Source organism: Solanum dulcamara, chromosome 6 (genome assembly GCF_947179165.1).
Source record: "Solanum dulcamara chromosome 6, daSolDulc1.2, whole genome shotgun sequence".
NCBI lineage: Eukaryota > Viridiplantae > Streptophyta > Magnoliopsida > Solanales > Solanaceae > Solanum > Solanum dulcamara.
In genome coordinates this window covers 74,840,413-74,861,685 of record NC_077242.1, presented here as the reverse complement: position 1 = coordinate 74,861,685, position 21,273 = coordinate 74,840,413, and the positions used below count along the sequence as shown (strand labels likewise).

At 30.4% G+C, this 21,273-nt stretch overlaps 1 protein-coding gene across 1 annotated transcript; it reads right to left on the bottom strand.

The window, feature by feature from the left end:
* Positions 1-12,406: 12,406 nt before the first annotated feature.
* Positions 12,407-19,570, bottom strand: LOC129891523 (NADP-dependent glyceraldehyde-3-phosphate dehydrogenase). The gene is made up of 10 exons (XM_055966909.1): positions 19,308-19,570; positions 18,428-18,621; positions 17,651-17,779; positions 15,945-16,064; positions 15,413-15,549; positions 14,855-15,010; positions 14,130-14,508; positions 13,708-13,824; positions 13,514-13,623; positions 12,407-12,805 (listed from the first exon to the last, which is right to left on the bottom strand). The coding sequence occupies exons 1-10, from the start codon at positions 19,450-19,452 to the stop codon at positions 12,796-12,798; spliced, it is 1,497 nt and encodes a 498-aa protein (XP_055822884.1). The 5' UTR covers positions 19,453-19,570; the 3' UTR covers positions 12,407-12,795.
* Positions 19,571-21,273: the final 1,703 nt, after the last annotated feature.

The following is a 21,273-nucleotide window of genomic DNA, read 5'->3' as shown; positions in this document are numbered from 1 at the left end:
TGTTTATATAGGTAGTTTATATGTGTTGATCTCCGAACCCCCTCCCCCAACCCAAACACCAACCCCCATATATTTCTTATTATCACTCCGCCATATAACAATAACATATTTAATATAATTTAACGAGCTGAATTTTGAAGAGGATGGAATGTAGGTAAATTTTATTTCTATCATCCTTTATAGTAGAGAAATTATATTTAATACAACAACAACAACAAATCAGTGAAATCCCACAACGTGGGGTCTGTGGAGGGTAAAGTGTATGCAGACCTTACTCCTACCATAGTAAGACGGTTGTTTTCGAGAGACCCTCGGCTCCAAAGAAGCATAAAAAGAGGTCAAATAAATCTAAGAATTTAACGCGATATGGAAAAATAAATAACGAATAACGCAAATAACGAAAACGACACAGATAAAATCGAGTAATCAAAGTATAAAAAGTAATAGAGAAAGGGCAACTTAATGCACTAAAGCGCTTCCTATGCACAGGATTCGGAGAAGAACCGGACTACAAAGGTTTAATGCACTAAAGCGCTCGCTATGCACAGGGTTTGAGGAAGAATCGGACCACAAAGACATATTGTGTGTTTTTCGATGGACTCTCAAATCAAGAAAATTAATTTTCAGAATAGTTTTAAAAAATATACGTATAAAATTGAATAAAGAAAATTATCGACATTAAAAGGCGTTTGACCATGATTTTTTTAATTTTCTTTTAGTAATTGAAATTCGGAAAATACATTTAATATTAAAATTTCAAAATTTAACTTCAAGTTAATCAAGAATAATTCCAATTTATATTTATAACCAAACGCAATTCTAATTTTCAAATATCATTTTTTTTTCAAATTTTACAATTAAACATGATCAAACACCTGCTAAAAATAGTAAAAATAACGAAGGATGAAAAAAAATATTAAAAAAAGATCAACTAGTTTAAGTGATAATTTGATTTGCTTTTAGTGTTAATTTTTTAGGGGGAAAAAATTAAGGTTTCTAAAAGTAATTGAAAAGACTTTATAAGAACAAAACTCGATCGTTAGTTTAAATTAGGATATATTCATGGACGGTCTTTGAACTATTAGAAATAAATGAATAAAGTTGTTTTTTTCTTTTATTTTTAATTAATTAAAGAAAAACTAGTTATCCTTTTTATTTTACTCATCAAGAAGTTAGCCTAAAAAGTGATATATTTTTGGTTATTTTTAATGACGTGGTTTTTGATTTTTTAAATTAAGAAATAAAAAAATCTAAATCAAAATATTTTAATTAAAAAGTGATCCAATAATATAATTTCTATACTGAATGAATCTTTTCACTTTTTTTTTCGAAACAATTTCTTTAATCATAATTAGTAGATTTAGTTACCGCGGGTGAAAAATCATCTTTTCAACTAATACATGTATACATTTTCGAGTCAGACATTTGTTTTTTCTTTTTTCAAAAAACAAGAAAAGGATCAAAAATACATCTGAATTACAGAAAAAAGTTTTAAAATACCATTCATTCATTTTTTGGTCTAAAAATATTCTTTTACTTTTTTTTTTGTTTAAAAATACCCTTTCATCCACCTTTTTGGCTAACTATAACCCTTCAAACTAACAATCATCTTCTTATTTTTTATTTTTTAAAAATATTTATCATGTGTCATTTTGTTATTGGATGAAATGAAAATCTTACCTCCACTGAATTTTTATACCTCTTCAAGATCCCAATTTTTTTTAGACCAAAAGATGGATGAAGGATATTTTTAAATCTTTTCCTATAGTTTAAGGATATTTTTGGCCCTTTTCGATAGTTGAAAATTATTTAGGAAATACTATAAGGCTTCATTATTTTTCTTACTAAGATAATACACCTAAATCTGAATACATATATGATTGTATATTAAGATTTGAATAGTGGGGTTAGCAGCCAACAAGGCATTCTCTTTACTTAGTATGAATTAAGGCTGTGAAGCTCCTCTCGTCTCGTTTACGATATATGGATAAACAGGAGGAAATTTCTGTGGTTAGACTAATCGTGATGTGAAAGAGAAAGTGGAACTCACTACTCGACCCATATTAGAATTTGGGTTTGTTTACTCAATCAACTAAGCGGACTAGGAAGGGGTGCCCTTGGTTGGACTATTAGCAAGGGCCAACTTAAGATTGTCCTCGATGTAATTTCGAAATTTGTTTTCAAGTAACTCAATTTTTTAAAAGAGAATGGACTAAAAAAGAAAAAGCGTCATGCTTTTTATAGACCAGCTAAATGTTGATAAAAGAAAGGAGGCCTCGCAAAACAGGATCACTCTAGTACTTCGAGTACAACAAACCCTCTGCCATCCATTGAAGCAGAGTCGTTTCATGGAGTGGGGGAGGGTGAATTTGAATATTGAGTTGTTTTATTGGGATATGCATTATTAAATAATTAAAATTATTTAAAAATTAATAAATATAAAATTTAATTCATTATTCAATTAATCTAATACCATATCAATAAAATATTTTTTTGAAAAGTATTTGGCGGTTGGTGATGGTAATGGCTAGAGGCGTTGATAAGGGTGTCAATTGGGGATAGTAAATAGTGGTGATAGTCGTTTATGATTGACAGTAATAATTGACGGTGGTAGTTTGTATTGGAATTATTTCTTTCTTTTGACATTATTTCTTTTTTTAAAAAAATAATACTCCTTCAGTCCTACATTAAATGAGCATCTTACTAAAATTGTTTGTCCCATATTATTTGATCACTTACTAAATCAAGATAGAATTAATTAATTTTTTTCTATTTTATCCCTATAATTAATATGACCTTTTGAATGTAAATAATTTCCAATACTAGTTATTTCTATAATCTATATATATTGCATTGATATAAACAAAGAGCAAAATGATAAAATCTTCCAATGTATTAATAATTTCATAATTATCGTGTAAAATTGAAATTGCTTATCTAATATGAAATGGAGATAATACAAAATTAAAAAAAAATTGTGGGTCCGTTTTCTCTAATTATTTTCTTGTTTCATGTGGAAGATGAAAGTGTCACATTTATTAGAAGCGCCCTTTTCTTCTACTTATTGAATTGTCTTTTATTGAAATTGTAAAAATTAGTAAAAGGGAGTGGGGTTAAGATAAGACGTGTTGAAAGATGAGAATTGAGGAAAATACAATATTAAAAAATATTTTTTGTTAAATTTATTTTTCTCTATTTTTATTAAAGGAGTAATCATTTTCCTCATTATGAATTGAGACGAACACAATAATTTTTCCTTAGACTATATATTGAAAACCTAGTAACTACATTGTTGAAAAATGATAAAAAGAATATTGATGGTTAACGAGATGAGTGAACTATTTATAAGTCTTGCGCAATCCTCCTCTCTTTGATCTATCTTTTGGCGTGTAAGTTAGGCACAACACATAATTTAACATACATAATTTAATTTATAATTCATAAATATCAAATCTTAATTCCACCTCTGACAATATCCTTCTAATATGTCAAAACTAGTAGGAAAAAAATATCACATTATTATATCTATTAAGTATTAAGAAGATAATTAAACAACTAATAAATCTTCTCATACATCAAGCATTTGATATGATTCGTTTTGTCTTTGAAGATCTCAGTATTGATAAACGTACAATGAATATGGCTCTATGTATGTACACAAATATCAAATAAGTAAAATGTACTTGCATTGAATTAAGGAATTGTGATTTTGTGTTGGTTAAGTCCATGTTGTGTTACTTATTAGTTTCTCCTTCGCTCGTTCGTTGTCCGATATTTATATTGATTTAACTAAATTTAAATTTGTATTGAAAAATCCCTCATTAGAAGGTAAAATGCATTTTAACAAAAATAATTTTATACTTAGAAAAAAATTGAAATTGAAAATCTCTAATTAAAAATGAAAGAATACTTATCACACCACGATAACCCTGATAGGTGAGCTAGGCAATATTGTGTTACTAGTTAAATTACAATGTTTGTCTATTTTATTCTAAAATTGTGGTTCTTTTGTCGGTCTTCCTGCAAACATATAATTTTCATCTTCTCTCTCTCTATATATATATAGGGAGAGAACATTATTAATGGGGAAGGTTGTGGGGTTTGTTTACTAGAGAGAAAGAAATTAAACTTATAAGATTCCTAATAAAGTAAGTTTGATAAGTGTCATATCAAAGCTTAAATGATTAAAATATAAATAACTTTTTATTTATTTTATTTATTTATTGTTTTTCACCCGTTGTTTGGTATATACATCTGAGTTTGATTATATTGAATTCGCGCATTGCAAGACTTATTTCTTGAGTGACACTTTTAAATTCCAACATGATGTTATTCTCAAAGGCTCAAACTTGAGACCTCTGATTAATTATATTATTTTTAACACATACCTCAAAACTTGTTTGGATGGTTATTAATCATCTATTGTATTATTGTTATTTTAAATATAATATTTATTTTCTTGGTTGTTGAACTTTTATTGTATCATATTAATTTATTGTTGTGTAACTACTAAAAATGTCATATTTTTTTTCATTTTGCTTTTTTAATAATTCTATTTTATCAATTACCATACCAATTCTATAATATTGTATTCTTCATATTGTTGGTGTGTTGCATTATGAAATGATGAAAAATGATGTAATTAATTTATCTACTTGATGTATCTATCAAAGTAATACGGTATAATACAAATGATATAATGTAATACGATATATCATGATATGTAACGACCCTTCAAATAAGTTGTCAATCACACACTCAAGCTTAATTCTTTTTTTATGAACCAAGCACATGAATATCTCTTTTGAAAATCAAACATGAGATCTCTATTTGTTTTGATATCATGTTGAGATGTTTGATCATAATCTCATATAAAAAACACTTAATCTATTAAAGAAATATATTTTTATTTATTTAATTATATTTTCAACATATTTGAATAAAATTTAATATTGCAGTCTAAGCCCTCCACTTTTGATCTAACAGACTTCCACAAATTTAATGTGTGTATTGTACATCTGAGATATAAATGTAGCATTATACTAAAAACAAGAGAGTAGAATAGCAAGAATATGTTGCAAGAATGAAGTCATTATTGGGAAGGCAAATGTTTGAGTTATTAATATATAAATGCACAATGGGGGAGGAGAATTAGTAGCATGATCTTGTTCTGATTCTTCACTTAATATTAGTGACTTTATGATACTAATAATTGAGGTCCAAAGAAAAACACACACATATATATAACTAAACATGGTGTTCGGACTAGCTGGACACACCTTGATTAGTTTATTACTACATTTCATTAGTATAAGAGTAACTATGTGTAATAAACTTAAGTATATAATTAAAACGAAATCACGTAGTGTTTCTACTTTCTAGCCTACGCTAGATTTGCAACAAAATATATATAATACTATCAGTACAATTTTTTAGATATTGAATATTTGAATTCATTAATACTTCAAATTTGTGTTGGGTAGATTTATTAAAAAGGTAAATATGTCAAAAATATTGAATCCAGATGAACCTTACAGACAACTCTATTCATCCATATTCTCGATCAAATGAATTAAAATTTAAAATTTCTAATTTAAGTGAAAAAAATTCTAACTATACATGTCTCTAAATCTTTTGATCGTATATATGTACTACAATTAAGTACAAAGGACCACTTGAGGCAAAACTTAAAGATCCATATCTTATGCTGATCATATATTAAGAAAAAAAAATTCAATTAGATTATTTTTTTAAGAATTCAAACTCTTTATCTTATCTGTCAATTGACAAATCACAAGGCATTATAATGTGATATATGTCATGGAAAAGATCAACAAGAAAATGAAAATAAATAGCATGTAAAATAATACTAATAAAAATAAGCCATATTATTTGTGGTTTAAATTTTCTTTTGCATTTTTAAAGAACATTGCATTGGTGTCGAAAGAATGTTCAATTGTTACATCTTGTTGGAAACATAAAAATCAATAAAAATGTCCATAAACATCCCACGACTCTGGAGACATATATATCTTTTTAATTGTCCATGCACTAAATTTTTTTGGAGTTTGATATGTTTTATTTGATGTGGCGGTTTATCAATCAGTGTATCTTTACAAATTATCAACAAGATGATGTATATATCACTTTCTCTAAACTTTACTTGCGAAATACATTAGGGGTGTGTTCAATATGGAGGAAAATATTTTTTGATTTTTTATTCCTATTTTTTTCGTGTTCGGTGGGTCAAGAAAAAATAAGAAAATACTTTCTTTAGGAAAACAAGCTCCTTGAAAATAAAAAAAACGGAAAAGGGTCAAACTTACCCTCGAACTATTCGAAATAACTCAAATATATGCTTCAACTATTTTTGGATCAAATATACCCTTGTCGTTATCAAAAGAGACCACAAATACCCTTCCACTTAACGGTTGACAGTTAAAGCTGACGTGGTAGTGCAACATGGAAAAAATATGCACATGGATGGACACGTCAGTCTCTCTCCCTCTTCCTCTTTAGTTCAGGGGGTATTTTTGATCCTTTTTTTATAATTTAAAAAAAAAAATTCCTTATAAATTTCCTACACCACCACATACCCCATCTCTCCACAATTTCACTGGTTTTTTTTTAATTATTATTTTTTAATATTTTCTACAACACCACATACAGCCAACACCTCCCCCCCCACCCCCTGTCCGAATTTTTTTATTTTTTTTCTCAATTTTCTACACCACCACATACCCAGCCCCCACCCCATCGCTCCAAAAAAATTCTTAAAAAAAAATTTAAAAGTTGTTTTTTTAGATATTTACACCACCCACCCCCATGACCCCCCTCTCACACCCCACCATCCCCTCCAAAATTTTAAATTTTAAATTTTTATAATTTTCTTTATAAAAGATAAATTAAATATGAAGTAGATTAATTTTAATTTTATTTTTTACCCCACGACCCCCTTCCTCAATGACCGATACCCCCCACCCCTCCAAAAAAAATTATTGAAAAGTTTTCATTTTTGATTCTCTATACCCACTTCCTGAAAAAAAATGTAAAACTTTAAAAAATAATTTTTTGGGGAGGGTTGAGGGTGGGGGTGGGGGGAGTATGTGGTGGGGGTGTTGTAGAAATTTTTTAAAAATAATAATTAATAATTAAAAAAATGGGTGGGGTTGTGGAGCGAGGGGGTATGTATGGAGTAGGAAAATTAGAAAAAAACAATTATAAAAAAGGGGTCAAAAATACCCGTAAACTAAAGAGGAAGAGGGAGAGAGGCTGACGTGACCGTCCATGTGGATTTTTTTTTTCATGTGGCACTGCCACGTTAGCTTTAACGGCCAAATGTAAAGTGACAGGATATTTGTGGTCTCTTTTGGTAACAGCAATGGTATATTTGATCTCAAAAATATTTGAAAGGTATATTTGAACTATTTTGAATAGTTCGAGGATAATTTTAATCCTTTTCCGTAAGAAAATAAATTTCATAATGAAAGTAGAAAAAATAAGTCGCAGTATCACCTCCTCATCATCAAATCATAAAATGCTTTTAAGATAATATTTTTTACTTATATACAGAACAGAAGAAAATAAATAAAAAGTCACTTATTTTGTTAAAAAATATTTTATTTTTCATCATAAATATATTCCTCCATGCCAAACACACCTAGGTAATGTTGTTGTAATATTTAATTTGACACTTGCATTTTTCCTGTTATTAACGAAAGTTACTAAATAAGGATGTTAAAGACAACTATAGATATAATTTGTCCACGCACGAAGTTATCAAGAATCAAATTGAATAAGGACAAAAAAAAAGGACTTTAATTGAATATAGTTCATAATCACAATTTTATTATATTTTTTATTGAGCGTGTAAACAAAATTCTACATACAACATCAACAAATTTTCAGTGAAATATGATAAAGTGGGATATGAGGAAATTCCACAAAATTCTACATGAAAAGTAGAAAAATTCTACAAAAAAAAAAGCTTTCATAAATTTTGACTCAAAATAAAAAATATTACATCATATTAAAAATATTTTAAAGTCAGTTTAGCCCAAAATATTAGAGCAAATGGTTTGACAGGACGAGTAGATGATTGAGTGATGACATGAAGCCTAACTTATTACATTTTCGAGACAAGTTTACTCTCTTTACTTATAGCTTGAAGATGGACTTAAAAATTACTCATGTCAGCTAGCTTGGTGGCCATAGTTATTCGGATGATGTGGATGACACATGTTAATCTCTAAATTAGCATATAAATAGTGACGAGTCATGCGTAACTTAGTTTAAAGGAAAATTATTGAGTGTGTATGAATAGTGTTCCACATGAAAATCATAAAAAAAATTTTACTTATAAGATATTGTATACATATAATGGTGTGAAATCTTTTTTAGAAAAATCATATGAATTTAATTCAAAAGATACAATATTTTATCTTATTTAGAACAATTTATCCCAGCAACTTTATAGACCTACATATTCACTTTAATAAAACTTATAAAAGTAAATGTCATTAATTTGAAGAATACAAAACTTTAGATGCTTTAGATAAGAGGTGATTAAACTACCAATTTTTTTTTTTTTTTGATGTTTTCTAGTTCTAGCCAAACCAAGTAAAAAATATTGCTAGGGTGACATGCCATTTCAAAAGAAAATTTGAAGACATGAAATATCTTTTTTCACAAACCCTACATGTTGTATCTTGTCCTTGAAGGATTCTGACATTACCATAATTGATTAGACGAGTATGTGTAAATCAAAGTTATGCTTAGAAATATCTACAAAGAAAAGAACCAATTGTAGTATCAATGATGTGACTAAACATTCACCAAATTATCAAAGCAAAAAAGGACAATTCGGTGCATTAAACACAATGCATTCAAGCAGGATTGGAAAAGGCAATATCTGTAAGGGATGTGGTTTAGAAGTCTATGCGGATGCACGCATTGATGGCTAATTTCACGATTCGAATTCGTGCCTTATAGGTCATACAAAGATAACTGTACCGTTGCTCAAGCTTCGTCCCTTCAAAATTAACAAAGTGTTATGGGAACAAAACTTGTGCTTTTCAACAGTATTTGGGACATGGTTCAAGACCAAATTAGTTGCTTATGGTGAATCGAGGATGAATTACTACTAAAGTTTGTTGTGGATGGATAAGTACTCATCCGATCTCATGTGATCAGAGTTTTCGGATTTAAATTTTAGAAATGAGATTGCATTTCGTAGGGAATGCTCTACCTCTAAAGTAAATTTTTGAGGCATGAATATGCATTAGTCAAGGCCCAAAATGGAAGTCGACGGAGGGAGGAATTAGAAAGGAAAAAGTTTACTCGTATTTCTTGTTTACATTTGAAAAGAAAAGTCTATGTGCAAACAAATATAATGTATTCACGATTTAGTGTAAATATCAAGCGTAAATATTTTTTATCAGGTGTAATAAAAGAAAGAGAACAATAATTAACCTAAAAAGACAAGTATGCCCTCAATAGGGTGTTAGTTACTTTAACAATAAAATACACTCTTTTCATAATGAGGATATTTATTTCTTTTTATAAAGCCGATAATTTCTTAATTATTTTGTTCATCTACTTGTTGTTTAGGGGTAAAATGTGTTTACATAAACTATGGAGGGGTCATGTTTCTCTAATACCATACTTTAGGGAGATTCAAGGAAAAAGAAAAAATCTATTATTGTTGTCGAACTTTCCAATACAAATTTTATTGTATTTTTGTTATGGTTTGTAGGATCAAATACAACGAATTTTCATGATAAAATTTACATATATTTTATTCTCTTTCACACTTATAAAATTACATTGCGTATATTATTGCTATTGTTATTGTTATACGTATTCGATGGATCAAATAATTTCGCTTTATCTCCGATTTGCTCAAACATTTGTAAATATCTTTATGAGATAATTGCACTTTTAGTTCTTATCTATTGGTAAATCTTGACTTTAATCCTTGTATTATTTAACTATCCACATTTAAATTTTAATTAACTAAAATATAAGGTTTAATCCCTTGGTGCTCATATTACCCTTAAATATGGAGTATTAATGCAAATTTAATATAACACGATAATATTAATTGATTTAGTACTTAATCATTTACCAAATTTGTGTAGTATCATAGTGCCGGGGATTAAAAGTGCATATAGATTAATTGAAGGTTAAAATATACTTAAACAAAATTACAAGAAATTAATAAACAATTTTCTCTTTACTTATAAATTAAATAGCTACTAATTTGCTTAAGTTGTAGGTATATGTCTTTGTCTTGTACCTGTCAACAAATTAAATTAAACCTTTAATTTATTTATTTTTTTGAGAAACTACTTTACACCTCAACGTCCCAATCCCATTGTACACTTTAAATTTAATTATTATTTTTCCTTAATTTAATTATTGCTCATCTAAAATTAAAATAAGGTTTTGGTAGATGAGTTAAATATCAGTAGCTACTTAAATACTTCTCACATATACTTTAATTCTTCAAAGATTCTTGATTCTCAAAATTATATGACAAAGATGGTATTAGTGATTAAAAAATTAAGAAAATTCTAGTTGAATAGTAGTCTATTATATTTAATTCTTTTCTCTTTTGATTAAATTATTGATACTTCTCTCTTTAAGAAATACACATAATTATTTGTATAACAAATCCAAATGAAATCGAGACTCTTCCCACGCTTTCCTATGTATCAAATCACATAATAAATCATCAAAGAAATAATTAAGGAAAAGAAACAACTTAAAAGGTGTGTTTAGTATTGAGTAAAATGTATCTCGAATATTTTTTTTTTAATTTTCTTATATTTAGTTGGTCAATATATATATATATATTTTTTAAAATAAATTATTTAAATATTAAAAATATAACTTTCCTGATAAAAAATAGAGAAAACAAATTTCATTATCTGACATGTACATCAATTGTCTTCTTCCAACCTCCAACAAACCCCCTCCCTAAAACTCAATCCATCCCCTACACCCCAATCATCCCGTCGGGGCCAATCCACACCCTCTTACCCCTACCCTCGAGTTGCACCCCACACCTCACACCCTCCCCCAACCCAACCCGAACCCTACCACTCCATCTTCATAGTGTTTATCTATTTTATATATAAATATTTTTGAACACCAGAAAATAAGTACTTTTTAAGAATATATTTTTCTCCATACTTTACATAGTCCTAAAAAGAAAAAGAGAAACACAAGTTGGAGGATAAAAACCCTACTTAGAGGAAAGAAGAAAAAAGATCTAAGTATTAAAAAGTTAAAAGGCTCAATTAAAAAATCAATTGGGAAAGAAAAATAATTCAAGAGGAATGTTGAAGATCATCACAACAAACAGTACAATATTATTATTATATAGTAATAATAACTAGTGGAGTAGAATGGTAAAGTATAAAGAAAATTAAACCTTTTTTTTCACAATAATTAATAAAATATTTTAGTCAACTCTTAGCAACTCTATATATCTTATTAGTTTCATAGAGGAAATAAATTATTAAAATTAAGAGGATGACAAGAAGATAACTAGTAAAATTAAATTATATATTTTGCAATCCACTAATAATCAATAATTTATAATATGCATGCAATGTTAGATAAGTGTATTAATAATTAATACACTTTCTTTTTGGGTATTAAATATATAAGATTTAATTAAATTAAACTTGAGATTAGCTACATATTACTAGTAGGTAGTAGGAGATGACCCCTTTTATTTGCTTTATACATTATTGTGTTATTATTGAATAAAAATACAAGGATTAAATTAAGAAAAGAAATGGTTTCTGCTTAAACTAATAAATAGGGAGTAATATATTAGTATAACCAGGGAACCAATGGAATTAGAAGTAAGTGCAATCATGTCAGAATTATTATTCTGATGCCTCTTTTTATAATATTGTTTTCAACTGGTACACCTAACAACAGTTACAATATAAATTAAATTTAACAATTTTTACCTCCAAAGTCGGACTTTTCAAAACAAATTTGAATTAATAAGCTCTCAAAATAGATATCAAATTCTAAATAAAAAATAAAATTTTAAAAAATTAAAGTTATTGTGGTGCAGATAGCTGCTAATGGCAAGTAGTGGAGGTCGATGGTGATAGAGCTGGTTGGCATCAGCAGATTCAGAATTTCAAATGGATATGTACATTTGTATAGAGATGTGGATTTAGTCGGGCGACAATTTTTAGGTCACTTATTTTGAGTTATGGACACACAAAGCCAAAATATGTGTGTCAGGCGCGTAATAAGAATTCACCTTGACAAGTTCAACAAGTTCAACTTTTAGATTCTTATCCGTGACGAAATCAAAATTTTCATCAATCAACATATAAAGGAGTATCCCCAAAAAAAGTGAAGGAGAGTTGATATATATGATATACATACACAAAAAATCAATGTATTACATTTTTTTTATAACTGTGAACTTCTATTACATATTTGAAATTACACATTAAGAACTAAATTCTTTTGGCAATGTTTTTATAAATATATAATCTCAGTTTAAATTTAACTATTATGGCTAAATTATTTAATTTGATGTGAATGCTCGTACGAGTATGTATGATCAAAGTTTAAATGTACTGATATGAAAAGAATACTTAAATTTGCTTTGAATGCACAAAATCAATAAAAGCAGCCCACAAACAGGCCCAAGTAAGAAGCCCAATTAGAGCAGTACAGGAAGGACCCTCTCATAATAAATAAATAAAGCTTTATTTGCTTTTTATTTCCACAGCTTCATTTGGATGTCAAAATGTCTCATAATTTTCTGTGAAAATTAAAACAGTAAAATAAAGTCAAGAAACATGAAAAGAAAATGTTCTTGAAGGAAAAAAGAAAAATAAATTCGAAATATACCATAAAAAAAATATACTACTAATGGAACTTGAGTAGTTTTCGAAAATATTACTTTTACTTCCCTTCGTATCATTTTATGTGTCTTAATTTGATCAAACACGAAATTTACAAATGTTGAAGAAAAAATGATTTTTCATAGTCTTAAATAATGTCATGTCATTCACCATGTTCACCAATATTAATCTTTAACAACACCAACATTTATACCCAGTGTATTTTCATAAATGACATCTGAAAAGGGTAAAGTGTAGTCCAACCTTACCTCTATCTCGTAGAGATAGAAAGCGCTCAAGTAACACATAACAAGGGAGTTTGTAAGAGACAATACAAAGGTAAAACAAGGCATAGGAAATAAGACATGACAAATAATAGAGAAAGCATAACATAGCAGAATAATGCGATAAATGAAGAACAAGAAACAATAGATAGTAACAGCAATCGAAAAACAAGAAACTACGAAAATAATGCTAATACTGATCCACCGATCCACCAATATTAATCTTCATAAGCTCAAAGGGGAGAAATGAACAATAATTAGTTTCAAGTTCACTAACATCTACAACATAGATTCTTAATTATATTATTGTCTTATTTCTAAAGCAAATAGTGATTAATTTACCCCATAGTATAAGAAGGGGTTGGCAAATTGATCACAGTGGTCTTCACTTTAGTCATCATGTTAATACTGTTAGTAATCCCTTGTGATCCAATTCCACTGTCCTTAATACCCTGTTAAACAACATTAATCACCTTGATTACTACGAAATTATCGCGAAGATAATCAAGATTATGTGGAAATCGGAGTTTAATTACCTGGAACGGGAAATGATCCGGTCCACGAGCTGGAGCCGAGTTAATCTGAACGGTTCCGGTTTCCATTGCATCACTGATTAGTATTGCTTTGTTGATGTCTTTGGTGAACACACAGCCCTGTAGTTTTGAGTCAAATATATCAAACCTCAGGACATACTACAGAGTCGTTTGGTTCACGTGCTAGTTATGTTGTATAGGAATTGTTTATGCAATGAACGATAATGGAAGGACGGAATCATTATAGGGTGAATAACCAATACATTGAATGTTATGCTAGGTTCTTGTATAACGTAATGCGAGTATTATTTACTATGGTCAACCAAACAATGCATTTTAGTTATGCTGGGATTATTTTTTCTTGTACAACGAATCAAACAACACCGATATTTTTCTTCCTGTGATAGATGTAGAGAAAGAAGTACCTGCAGACCGAAATTGCTAGCATTGCAGTGGTGAATTCCTTCTTCAACGGAGTTAATCCGAATAACGGGTAAAACTGGCCCGAATGGTTCTTCCCAAGCTATTCTCATGTCCGGCCTAACATTGTCTAGCAACAAGGGCCAGATGAGGTTGCCTTCTCTCTTGTATGGCTGGCAAAATGTTGCATCTTTCTTCTTTGCATCCATGACCAGCCCCTCGATGAAATTTGCGGATGACTCGGAGACAACTGGAGTGATATCACAATTATCTTCCGGTGGCCCAACGGTTAACTTTGCCACTTTGGCATTTACCTTCTCAACAAGAGCGTCAGCAACGGATTCCATCACCAACACGACCTTAACGGCCGTGCATCTTTGACCACTGTGATAGGAAAGGATATCGACATATTATACGTGTAATATGAACTTTACAACAAAAAGTGACCACATATTGCATTCATATCATTGATGATTAATGGTATTAAAGAGAAGCTCATCCAACACACGAACAAAAATGTGATTTTAAGTGTGAGAGATAATAAGTCAGGCAATACATGAAGTGAGTATATATCATTAGAAAAGCTTACTAATACGTCGATTTCATAAAATGCATACAGGGAATGTTCGGTTTAGACTCTCCTAATACCAATGCAGTTCCGACAACTTGATTGTTAAGAAAAAAACCACTAACATGTTCTGTTTTGATAACGAATATAAAATTCACACACCTGTAAGAAAATCCTCCTTTCACAATGTTTCCAGCGGCCAAATCTAAATCAGCATCCTCGAGCACAATACAAGCGTCCTTTCCTCCCAGCTCCATCTGTAGAGGGACCATTCCTGCTTTCTTCGAGATTGCAACACCGGTGTCTCCACCAGTGAAGCTGAAAAAACAAGACAAGTGCACCATTATGTGTGGCTACACAAAGATATCAAGAACGGAACGAAGGAACTTGTTTACTCATTAGTGTTTTGGTTGCAATTTAAGAAAAAGCATAAATTCAAACAAATGAAACAATGAGACAGACTATTCTCCCTCCGTTTCAATTTGTTTGTCTTTCTTCCCTTTTTAGTCTGTTTTCAAAAAGATTGTCTCGTTCCCTTTTTGACAACTCTTTAATTCCAACTTCACGTAGCATGTTTAAGAACACAACATTAAAGGACATTTTGGTATATTCTACATATCTTTAGTTTAAGACAACAACATTCAAAAGTCTTGTTTATTTGCTAAGTCAAAACCAGACAAACAAATTGAAACAGAGGGTGTATTGAAACTGAGGGAGTACCTTATACAGTTTACTCCAGGATGCATAGTGAGAAAATCACCTATTTCGGAACCTTTTCCAGTCACACAACTGATAAGGCCTTTAGGGAATCCAGCTAAGTGGAAGCAATGCACCATATGAAGGGCAGCCACAGCACCCTGTTACAAATGATCACTCGAAGTAAGCAGACGTTTGGACATGAATTTCGTAATACTTGAAAAGACTTAGCATGTGAAGTTAAGTTGAAAATGGGCATTTGGAAATTGAAGTTGTATTTGGACATGCATTTTACTTGAAAATATGTCTACAGTTCTGCGAGGGACAAAAATTTACTTGAAAAAGTGGTTAGAGCTCTGTTGGAATTATTTTTTTCTCGAAGTTAAATGATGTTAATATTATCCATTTATAGAGATCCTTTAGTGGTAAAGTAAGGTCGAAAATAAAAAAGGAAAAGGAGAGGTGTCATCATATAGAATACTATTGATAAATCGGAGAAACTATATAGTCAGAAATTGATGCGTTATAATCTGAGATCGAATTTTAGTGAAGTAACCTGAGTTGGAGGCTTGAGGACTAATGAGTTTCCAGCAATCAGTGCAGGAGCAATCTTGGAGACGGCAAGATTGACCGGATAGTTGAAAGGAGGAATGGCTAGAATCACACCCAACGGTATCTGTACTCCACGAACGTGTAGGTCATAATCATCAGTATATTACCGACAAACTTAGTATCAACATTTTAAGTATAAAATGTGAGTTCCAATCTGTATTTTGCTACTGATAACGGAAAATTTACAGATAATTTGTGCCAGTTTATGCAGTTACCAAAAGGTTGTCATGTATTATGAGAAATTGAGTGGTTATAGGCTGATGTTTTGAGTTTCTACATTTTCACCTATTTTTTCCAATTTATTTTCGAACTAGTACAGATTCAGGTAAAGAAATGTTCTCATAATCTCGTCTGACTTGAAATCGGTTTATGTTGCCTTTCTTTTAAATAGACAAACATGAAACATTTGTCTTGACGGAACATCTTTATAGGTGATGGCTTCACTCATGAAAAGACAAAACTGAATGTTGAATACTCCCTTTGTCCCAATTATGTGATAAACACTTTTCTTTTTAGTTTGTCCCGAAAAGAATGATACATTTTTATATTTAAAAGCAATGAACTTTAAACTTTTCATTTTATGATTATACTCACACAAATATCTATGGTTTGTTTTAAAAGTCTTTCTTTTTTTCTTGAACTGCATGCTCACTCAAAGTGCAACACATTGATTGGGACGGGGGATTATCTTTTAGTTTTCCTCAAACTTGTCCTCATCATGTTATCTGAAGTTCCAACTTTAATTAGTCTAGTAATATTCCCTAAGTATATTCTTTATAGGCCAATGTTTAGATCATGTCAATTTATAACATCTCTTTCTTGACTTCGTCTAGTCAATACTTTAGAAAAAAATAATTTCCATCCCAGTCTTGGTTATTTTCCTCTTATTGTTGTAAGAACCTAATTGGTTCTCCGGAATTATTTTATTCGCCTAAGTCAAAGCAAATGTCCTGGCTATATGTGTTGGGTAATGCCAACATCCTGCCTATGACAAGGCCTACGAGGGGTTAGGGTGGCCCAGGTCGGAGTCATGATCGAACATGACACTTGCATGGTGGACTTAGTTAAGAAATAAAATTGCGTCTTTGCTATCAGCTATAGCTTTGGGCATAATAAATAAGCGCTTGATCCTAACAATATGTAATACCACTGCAACAACATTTCCAATGGGTGACAACTGACACGAAGTCATAATACAAGCACATCGATCCAACGTTTTATATACATATAAAGCCAACATGCTTTGCAAAACAATGAAATGAAACTAGTAAGGTAGTAGACAAATAGCTTGTTTGGATTGATTTATTTTTAAGCAGCTTATAAGTTGGGGAAAAAAAGTAGGTGTAGGCCAACTTTTTTTATTTTTGACTTATAAGCTGTTTTCAACTTATAAACTACTTAAAATAAGTTCATCCAAATAAACTCAATTATTTATTGGGACTTATTTTAAGTACAAAATGACTTTAAGTTGGCCAATCAAACACTCAAAAAAAGCTAAAAACAGCTTATAAGCAGCTTATAAGTCAATTCAAACGACCTCAAAGTCATTAAAATATCTTAATCCTTTGACAATCAACGCAAACCGATGATACTTTATACTAAATGACATTATAATAAAGCAAAATTAAATGGATTAGTCAAGAAATGTACCTTGGAAGTCAGGCAGTATTTGGTCCTTTCATTTCCAGGGAAACTATCAGATACCAAGAACTTACCCTCCCCGAGAATTCTAACTCCTTCTTCAGCAGTGTAAGAAACCAAATCTCCAGACCTTACAACCTTCGTAAACCCACAACTTTATCAGTCGATAAAGCAATTAAAAATTTTCAGAAATCTTACAATATTTTAAAGAGTTTAAGTTCTATGAACTGACACTTTACACAATTAAGTAATGACTTATAAGGTAATTACAAGAAAATCTATGTTATAAACATTTAACCGTAAATGGTAACCAACTTGCTATCACAAGTTAAACAACAGTAAAAGTTATAATCTATGTTGCTCGAACTCCCCGAATTTTTGCCGCACTTGTGTCAGATCCTCCAAAAATGCACAACTTTTGGAAGATCCGACACACACACGGGGACATCTTTGGAGAGAGAGAGAAGGAGTAACATAGGTCAGTGTATATGTTGCTCCAAAATGTTGCCGCACCGGCGTCGGATCCTCCAAAAATACACTACTGTTGAAGGATCCGACACTTGCCCGGAGGCCTTTTTGGAGAGTCAGAGTAACATAAGTCAGTGTATATGTTGCTCGGACTCTCCAAAATATTGTTGCACCTGTGTCGGATACTCAAAAAATGCACTACTTTTAAAGGATCTGACACGCATCAAGCGATATTTTTAGAGAGTTCGAGCAACATACGACTCATTCAGCGTATATAACTTCTTAAGTTCTTCATTTAGTTAATCAATCACGAGGTACCTCGGTGACAGCATCTTTAGCTGGTTTTGCAATTTCTTTAACAAGGCATTCAGCAATAGGAGCTTTGTGTTCTTTCAAAATTGCAGCTGCCTTATGAAGTAACTCTGCTCTTTTCCATAGTGGTGTTTTAGCCCATGATTTTTGTGCTGCTTTTGCTATTTCCATTACTTTGTTCACCTCTTCTTGTGTACATGCTGCACCAAAATCAAGAAATAGTCCAATGCATAAATTCTTTAGAGTTTACGTTCTATACACTGACTCGTTAAATTTTACACAATCAAGTGACTTATCGGTGACATTAACCTACGACCGAATAAAATGTTAACTAATATGTTATAATAGGTTAAACTACAATGATAGTATAATGTTTTTACACTATCAATGTATATAACTAAATTTGAGAAGTAGATAAAAAATAAAATAAAGAGAATCTAGTACTGGGAGTTCTTGGCTGTTTCCCACCTCCCAATGTGACCAATGGTCATAAAATTCTACAAGAAAACAGAACACTTAAAGTCTGAAAGTTTTAAATACTATCAGAGTCAGTCGAATCTAAAATTTTGAGTTTATGGTTCGGAATTTTAGAATAGACGTTCAAACTAACTTACTTTTACACATATTAAATATATTTCTAATACAAACACATGGTTTGGGCCAAAATTACGGGTTGTTCTCGAAAATCCGAAATGTAGATCCGTCAGGGGTGGAGGCAAAAGTCAGCTACGGGCTTGATCCATGTTACACGTAATCAACTTTATCAATTACGCCAAAACTCAACTTCATCACATGACAGACAATTCATCTAACAAAGAAGCTCAAACAAACATCAATCTTGATATTTTCACCACACCCACATAAAAAAATCTAAAAAAAAACATACCTTGAACCTTGTATTGTGTCTTTCTTGTAGTAGGATTGATAATAGCAACAGATTTTCCAGAAGCTGATTTCTTCCATTCTCCTTCACAATAATATTTGTACACATCCCCATCAATTATTTCTGCAAATACTCCATTTCCAGCCATTTTTACACCCAATTTTTTTATAAAAAAATTCACAATAATAAAAGGATAAGAACAGATAATGGTGGAATTTTTTTTTAATTTTTATTTTTTTTGTTGAATTTAGAGTGAGTGAGAGTGAAAGTGTGAGTTCTATAAATAAAATATTGGAGAAAGATGAGCCACATTTACTAAACAATTTTGAGACATGGATTTTTGTTTAAAATTTGACATTGTTTTTGGAGGATATTTACGAGATTGCCATCGTGATGTAAGTAGTTAGAAATTAAAAGTTAGTTGAGACACCTTTCTTTTTGAACGGTCCACTTGTAATACTCTCATGGCTTTAATAATATTATATATATATATATATATATATATATATATATATATATATAATTTATAATATGTTATCTGCTTGAGTAGAAATTTTTTCGAAAATAATAATTTATTTCTATGAGGTAAGAGTTGTAAAGTTGGTATATACATTAACTTTCTCAAATTCTATCTTTACGAGGTAAGAATTATAAGGTTGGCGTATACATTAGCTCCCTCAATTAATTCTACATGTAGAATTACACTAAGTATTTTGTTATTGTAATTTCACATGTCATCTTATGTGTTTTCAAGTGTTTCATTAAATTTTGTGTTCAATCAAATATTATCACATAAATTGAAACGAAAGTAATATAAGCCATGAACATATGTCATCAAGGGGGCGTTAGATAATTAAGATAAAGAATGAGCTTTCCATGAACAAGTTGTTGTTTCTTGAATTGGAAAGGGATATTAGATATGTACAAAGATTGAGCTTCTAAAAACGTCAGCAGCCCCAAGGAAGTTGGAAGTTAGAATTATATGCTAAGAAGGAATGCAAAAATGTACATATCTCACCCATTTAGTAGCGGAGCTAGAATATAGTCTACGAATTCAATAGAATTCAGTATTACTTGTCCAAATTCTATATTTATTTTGTTAATTTAAAATGATTAAAATTTTAAATTCATATACTTTAAATCTGAACTCCGCTTCTGCATCCTTCAATTATTCAAACAAATCCATACCTAAGTATGGGCATTTGGTTCTATCCACAGTCCGAAGCTTCCTCTTATCTTTTTCCTCTCTTTACAATGTGTTTTTTTTGCAAAAAAAAAAAAGTGAGTGTAAATGAATGAACCTTCCTCGATTGATCTTTTGTTTAGATGTGTATCGATCGATTCTGTTATAATATGCATGCGAACAATGATAGATAATGAAAGGGGAATTATTACTAACAGTCTCAATATTTATATAAGTGTGGATTAAGCTTTAACATAAAGTATATAATTAATTTGCCCATACAAGCGATACAAATCGTAAGTGATCAAGTCATGAACCTACTAAATCTGAATACAAATTACGAGGCATGACTATTAAAAAAAAAATACTAGAGTCTATTAGCTATTGCTTGACTAATTTTGATTCATGCTATCGGTATTAGGCCTATTAAAGGAGTTGAAATGCTCTCTTAAGAAAATTTTCTATTTTAAAGTTCGAACTTGAAATATCCAACAAAAATGGAAGGGGTTTTAACTATTTCATCACTCACTTTCTAATAAACATGAAATTTCAAGACCATCAATGGAGTAGAAAACTTTTATACACTATGTTGAATAATAGCAACTTATTAGAACATATGAGACTTCATGTGCTTAAAAATTAGCTGGTTGAAAGTGATGGATCAGGTAAAGAAAGGTAGGGGCAAAAAAATGTGTGCCCTCAAAGGAGAGTGTGAAGGGGGACATCATAAACTAAGAGGTTTAGTCGAATTCAGTAATTATTACTTTGAATTATATTTGTATTAGA

Excerpts from the sequence above, each read along its gene's own strand:
- LOC129891523 (XM_055966909.1), bottom strand. The coding sequence starts at position 19,452 with ATGGCTGGAAATGGAGTATTTGCAGAAATAATTGATGGGGATGTGTAC. Across the intron at positions 15,011-15,412 it reads CCTGGAGTAAACTGTATAAG|CTTCACTGGTGGAGACACCG; the intron begins GTACTCCCTCAG and ends TTGTTTTTTCAG. Across the intron at positions 13,624-13,707 it reads CGGATCATTTCCCGTTCCAG|GGTATTAAGGACAGTGGAAT; the intron begins GTAATTAAACTC and ends GTTGTTTAACAG.